This window comes from Stylophora pistillata, chromosome 4 (genome assembly GCF_964205215.1).
Source record: "Stylophora pistillata chromosome 4, jaStyPist1.2, whole genome shotgun sequence".
Classification (NCBI taxonomy): domain Eukaryota; kingdom Metazoa; phylum Cnidaria; class Anthozoa; order Scleractinia; family Pocilloporidae; genus Stylophora; species Stylophora pistillata.
In genome coordinates this window covers 36250556-36257542 of record NC_142522.1, presented here as the reverse complement: position 1 = coordinate 36257542, position 6987 = coordinate 36250556, and the positions used below count along the sequence as shown (strand labels likewise).

The 6987-nt window shown below is 36.2% G+C and overlaps 2 protein-coding genes across 2 annotated transcripts; one reads left to right on the top strand and one right to left on the bottom strand.

Moving 5' to 3' along the window:
• The first annotated feature begins 612 nt into the window (after nt 1–612).
• LOC148733543 (uncharacterized) lies at nt 613–2397 on the top strand. The gene is made up of 2 exons (XM_088758926.1): nt 613–1364; nt 1746–2397. The coding sequence occupies exons 1-2, from the start codon at nt 1353–1355 to the stop codon at nt 2091–2093; spliced, it is 360 nt and encodes a 119-aa protein (XP_088615052.1). The 5' UTR covers nt 613–1352; the 3' UTR covers nt 2094–2397.
• Nucleotides 2398–3351: 954 nt separating this feature from the next.
• Nucleotides 3352–4912, bottom strand: LOC111328334 (uncharacterized). The gene is made up of 2 exons (XM_022932735.2): nt 4766–4912; nt 3352–4041 (listed from the first exon to the last, which is right to left on the bottom strand). Exons 1-2 carry the CDS (start codon nt 4772–4774, stop codon nt 3697–3699), a joined length of 354 nt encoding a protein of 117 aa, XP_022788470.1. The 5' UTR covers nt 4775–4912; the 3' UTR covers nt 3352–3696.
• Between the last annotated feature and the right edge of the window lie 2075 nt (nt 4913–6987).

Genomic DNA, 6987 nt, shown 5'->3' with positions numbered 1-6987 from the left:
TAGTAGTTCTTTATTTAATGTGGCACCACACTTAGCTACAAGCTACTTTCCAGGAAACCCACAACAAAATATTCAATAAAAAATTACAACCTACACTAAGAATTATGTACATTAAGTAAAATATTATTACTAAAAGGATATCGCAAACTGAAATATATATTTGTATACATGTGTAGTAAAAAGAGATAAAAAAAACTAAAAACTTAGAATTTTAGTCGACAGATATCGTGAAGAAACGTTCTTGTGCCAGCCTTTGCGCGTATAGCATCTGGTAGCGCGTTCCAAGTCTTAGCAGCAAAATAACGAAATGACTTAAGACCATGCTTGGTACTGTTAACCTGTACAATTCCTTGCATTCTTGGTTTGGAAAGGGTAGTAGAATCCTCGAAGATTATTCCTATTTGATTTCATATCTGATGAGGTCGGAAGTATTGCGTCTTATCCAAACTTACGAAATTTGTTCTGTCAAAATGCCCCCCGTTAGTTTCTATGACCGATACATCGATATCAATGATATACAGAAACATATGTACACCTGCAAAGTGGTACATTCTCATCCTCCCTCCTCTATCTACAATAATGTAACAGGTCTCTAATAAACAAGTGAATTGTACAAATCATGTTGGTTTTTTACGCAGTTTTTGTAAAATAGGAATTTTTAAATATCGAAAATATGTCACTGACCATTGAAGGTTCTGTTAGTGTTGAAAGCAGTGAATCTTTAATAAGTATTATTGTTTGTAATGTCAGTATCGCGGGCAATAGCTATGTCGGAAATATTGGTATATAAGTCGAGGACTTGTGGTTTTCAGTTCAAAAAAGAAAAAGAAATGTTTAAAATTACTTATCCTAGGTACTGTTTCTGACAGGAAAGGTTTATTTTTATTCTATTTTGTTTTTCAGCTGTTTAGCAATGGATAATTCACACAAAGGAATCTTTAAGACGAAATAGCAGGTTTACAAAAAATAAATCAATTGATAACATACATGTGGCAGCTTTAAGGTTCTCTTTGTTTGAATAAACCTCGATATATCCTTTTGCAAGTTGCATATTTAGGAAAATGGGAAGTCCCCAGGTCTTAAATGCTCTCTGTAACGATCTTTGACGTCAAGCCATTACAACTTTTTTTGATAATAATAGCCTTTCTTTGTTTAGTCAATGGGTATCGATGATCAATGAAATTACATGCATTGTAGTAGTACAATGGATAGGAAAAAATATCCCTTTTCGATGGGAGACTATAAAAGGCTATAGCTTCTAGGAGAGGAACATCATTCCAAACTGCAGTGAAATCAGAGAGAAAAAGTGTCTTCACTACCTGTGGATTATTCAAGTTCTGAGTAGGAACAAAATGATTTCCAAGGTACGATGTCTTGAAAGTAGACCATACATATATTTAATAACTCCTTTATGAAGCAGGCGATAAGTCAAGTTCAATGCACAGATGCCATGTGCTTCAATTTTTCTTATAGCAGTGATTTTAACTTAAACATTATCACCTTGAACAGCTGCAATGATTTTTTTTAAAATATTTTGCCGGCGTTTTGTAAGGGAAGCCTATGAACAGAAGTATGATAAGTACTTCCACGAAAACATGCTTAACTTGACAATTAAAACCGATTTGATAAAATCATAATATACAGTAACAATTAAAAGGTTCTCTCTCGCAAACTTGAAATGAAAATCAACACCTGTTCAAGGTGATACACACATTCCTGATGGTGCATTTCTTTGCTTTCTCAAGGTTGCTATCTTTGCCTTTGTTGTTTGCTGTTTCCTGTACGAAATAAGTTGCTGGCCGCAAGGTCTGAAGGAGAAACTCCTCAACTCCAACAAGTCACCTTGGAATACAACACAGATTGATGCCTCAAGAAGTTTTATTTCTCAACGAGTCAAGCGCCACTCATCTTATGATGACTGTTGTGTCAAGGAGAGCTTTATCAACAACGGAAGAATCACATATCGATGTCGAAGCGAGCATCCCGATTGTTTCAGAAAATCTGATCCTAGTAGTAACCTATTTGGGCAATGTGAAACTGTGAGAGACAGTAGGTATAGTGTGATTGCTTGTCGATGCGCCGCTAAAAACTAGCTGGAAAAGTTTCTTGAATTGTCAGATGTTCTATCATTTTTTCTATATCTTTTGATAATTATTTTTTTTCTGGCAGCCAAACTTAAAGTAGAATATTCAAAAGGATTTGAAAAGAAAGGTGTTATTAAATGAGTGACATCGATACATTATTGTTACGTGGTTTTAAGGATTGTGAAATAAAGAGCTAAAATAAAATTTGAAGTGTCAAGTGCAGAATAGTTAATCACGAATTGATATCACAATGAATGTCCAATATAGTCTTTAATTTTGAACTGTTGCCAATAAAATGTCAGCCACATCAAAAACCGGGATTATTACAATTTGAGTTAAATGGAGTGAAGAGCAATTTGTTTCTAGTTTCCCTTTGTTCATAAATTTTCCTGTTTTCCTCTTCCTTGGTCATTCTCTGTATTAGGGGACTTTGCACAACCAGGACAGTCGTCACAGTTTAACAACTTGACCCAATTAAAATATTTTCCAATGTTTCCTTCGTTTCACTTACTCCTTGATCAGTATGTGAGTACTAAAAACGCAGCAGAAGCATGCGTAATTACCAGAAAACGCAAATCGATGGAGATATAAAATCAGTGAAATAGTAGCCTTTGTGGCTTTTGTTTTTGCGATTGAACGTGTAATCCCATCCGTCTTCATATGCCACAAAGTAGAGTAGACCTTATTCATGACGTGTGCTAATTGCTCATCACAGATCACGTGAAATCTTTAAGAGGCTGAATGCTTTGCCTGATAAGATTTGAAGGGTGAATTTAAGTACGTGACGTTTAATCAATTTATTTACACTGATGAATCGGTCTCTCAAACAGGGTCTCATTATCTGTATTGGGATACCCACACATTTTAAAGATCCAGCCGTGCAGGACAATGACAGCCGCCAATCACAAAAAATTTAGGAATAAAAATAGTTTCTACACTAAACAAGGGAAAAGTTTGCGGCATCTGATTTCCTGAAACAACTGGAAAGGGTGATTATGCACTCAATCTTGATTTGACCATTTTTGACAAAAGTTCTTGAAAGGTCAGTCGAGCAAAAATATTACGGGTACTCAGCCGGAAGACGTCAACCAAGATCAAAACTTATTCATTTTGCAAAATATAGGTTTTGCACAAATAAGGTTAAAATTCTCAAAACGCTTCGAGGTGTAACCACTGGATTTCATTGATGCATTTTCAGGCGATACTATGCGTTGCTTACCTTAGCCGGTTTAGTTTCTTACGGGAATCAACGTGGAAGGGATAACTATTTGTGGAAACCACGAACAGTTTTATTATTTTTCACATACATTTGTAAATGATATTTGCTAATCTAGATAACGAAAGACACGTGGAAGCAACAGTTATTTTGATTGTGCTTAAACCACGCAAAGAGGACGAAGCATGTAAGCTCAAAGAGAAAGACCTGTGGTATTCACTCTACAGAGGTCGCACAATCACTATTAATAATGGTGGAGAATCGTAAATCAAATTATTCCGATGCAGAGAAGACAACAATAGATAGGCATTACGGCCTTTTGTATTCCTTTATGTTTAGACTTTAATTAAGAACTTCCCCTGAAAAGGATGTTCAAGATCAGAGAGGGTTACTTTCCTATTTTTTAGCAGCGCATCGACAAGCAATTACATCATCTTCACTGTCCCTCACAGATTCGCACTTCCCAAAACTAGGGCTTGTAGGACTCGATTTAGAAAAACAATCAGGATGCTCGCTGCGACACTGAGACTTGATTTTTCCGTTTTGTACTATCTTCCTCTTGACACAGCAGTTATCTTCACGGTAGTTTGAACGTGACTCGGCATAAATTCCCATTGGAGAGCTGTGCTTAGGAACAGGACCCTGAGATGATCTGTAGAAGTCTCTGAGAACCACCTTGTCCAAATGCTGTCGCTGGCAAAATGCTCCAATGCTCACCAAAAGGATGAAAATCACAATTCCCTATTCAGAATAGTTACAACCAAAAGAGAATCACCCAATGATGAGATCACTGCTCTCAGTTACTAAAATAGTTATCAATGCGTTCTCGCAATTCTCTTACAGTAACTACGTAACTTAACAGCTCAGACTTGAAAAATTTTACTCCATTTCAAATATCTTCTCTATTAAAAGTTGAAATGGTAACGGCTCCTGTTTTTGGCTTTTTGATAAGGTTCGTTATCCTTTCTTCTAGAGTGATTTTCGAATTAATCATTCTTATTCTAAATATCACCTCAACGATCTAAGCAAATAAATAGGAGATCGATGTTTTTTTCGATGACCTAAATATCTCAGCTTTTGTCGCTCTAAATTAGCACTGTAGCCATTGTTCTTCATTACGTGAATTTTCGATTATCCCTTGAAAATAGAGATGTGGATTTGATATAACATAAGAACATAGTCCAAGAGAAAGCAGTTATATATCAAACAATAAAGTACACCGTGACCATTAAGTCTATATTAAGTTGGACAGGAATTTTGTTAAGTTTGTTAGTTCCCGTGAAAATATCGCAAGAAAATCAAATTCATCTGAGAAATAATTTGGAAGAAATTCAATTTCCAACTTCAAAGCAAAAACATGAAGAAAAATCTAATTGCGCCACCACTACGCTTGTTGGGTAGCTGTCGCCAAAAAATTTGCGAGTGACCATTGATCAAAGCTAAAAGGACTTAAAGTGCTACATACCTTAATCATTTTACCTGTATTGAGGGTTCAAACGGAGAAAGCCACAATACGCCACAACTAATGGTTGTATTTTTGCATGACATAAAACCATCAGTGCTCTTATACGTAAACGCGAATTAAAAGTGAAATTCTTAAAGGCATATACACACTTTCGCGCTAAAACGTTGCGGAAATATTTCATTTTCAAGTTCGTTTAAGGTTGCTGCATGTGTTCCTATCGTATTTGTTTGACAAAAGCGAGTGTCCCTAACAATGTTGTTTGAAAAGTTAACAAACTTCATCGCTACCGAATGCTCCTTAAAATGCTTTGTTGGTCAAAGGGCAATGAATTATTCAGAGTGATTTATGTGCCAGGGAAAACGCTGTGTTCTTCATTTTGCTACCTTTAAAAAAAGGAGGAAATTATTTTAAAGATCATTTGTATCTGTTTATACAATTAATTTTGTTTCTTGTTTTGGATGACCGCAAGCTGTTTCCTTGCTAGATAACAATCTTAGTCGGAAATGAAAAATCAGCAGTCAGTTTCCAAGAATGCACTCCTTGTACTTTTCCGCATTTTCAGTGTAAAGCAAAATTTCCGCTTTAGAATAGATAGGAGTTCTCTTAATATTATCAACAACAAAAAAAAGAAGACAAAGATGAAAAATTATTAGATTTTCCTTTGAAAGTATCAATTTCATGTAGTATATTATCTCGCTTTTTTTTTCCTACGCAAAGTACGTTCATAAATTGTATCTCTTCCACATGATTTTAGAGCCGGTGTTAGTCGTCGTTCACACAATGAGTGTATTTGGTGCAAGTCTTACTAATTAGCCCATTCATTAAAAGAGAAGAATAAGTAAGGAATCATTTGCAACATCACCTCCAATTACGTCGTGTTTTCGCCCGTGCCAAGGTCAGATTTCTCTCTGCATCAGCTGTATGTGTCTTTCTTTGAGTTGAATAGCTCTGTCTTAGACTTAGCTCGGTAAAACAAATAAAAATGTCTGCCTTTTGCCATTATTTTTAAGCGTGAGACCAAGGCTGTGTAAATATGTGGTATGGCTATTTTATTATCACTAAATGGTTGATTTTTACTTTTTAGCAATAAGGATGTTACATAATATAGCTATATTTGCGAGGTGAACGGTTTCAAATTCAACGCGATTTATAAAGTGCACTTTCAACTTGCCTCGAATGAAATTTCGTTGATGTTGTTATCGAACTGTTTGTTCACACTCGCATTAAAGCATTTTCCAACTTTGCTTGTTTTAGTGCATTCAAATCGTATGTTTTACCCCGCATTCAAATAATTGTGCAAGATGCATATGCTGAACTCGATAATTAACAACTATTCACCGAAGTGGAGGTGGTTCAAGTGGTCGATATTTACCGAGTCGCGAAGCGACGAGGTAAATATCTCTGCGCCTGAGAATATAATTTGAACCTAGAACTTCCGACTTTACAAACTGAGTTTAAAGATCCTGTTGACTAGCTGAACGATGTACTAAATTCACGGCTGTCTCAAACGTGCTGCCTAGAGATAGAGTGAGACAGATGCTAGAAAAGCAACCTGACAACGTTTGCATTGTTTTCTATTTCCAGCAAATGCTGCTCCAGAAAGGTGCATAGACAGGGCCCCAAAAGCCGACTGGGAAGAGCTGGAAAAATGCCGGCTTTTGCAAACAGCATTCCTCCCTGATTTACCATTGCAAAAAAAACGTGAATTTTTCTCATCTAGTAAGTACAAAAGATACATCTGAGAGTATATACTAAAACAGTGAGATAATATACACCACCAAATATTAATCTGAGTGATTTCTTCGCTTGTCACGGATGCAAACCGGGACGCCATTTTTTCTCGAGTTGCTCGGAGGTAAATAGCAAAGGATATTCAGAGTTTGACTAGCCAATCCCGGAGCGCGCCTTCAGCGCTATCCACTGTTTTAGTATATACTCCTAGCAGTTATTACGGGATCTGTATGAAGAACAAAGAAAATTGAGACCCCGAGATAAATGATCTCTCTACATCGGCTTCAGCTAACGTACAATGGATCGATTTTCCTTACTTGAACAAACGGAGCACCCTAAACAGAACAACAAGATACTACACAAATCTACTTTGTGTTTATACAGAAAAACAGTCACAATGCCAAATAGATGTTCAGGCAAGATGGGTATTGTTGCTATTTCAAACACAGCAATGTCTTAAGAAAAGTACTGTTTGTTGTACGGGTAAATCA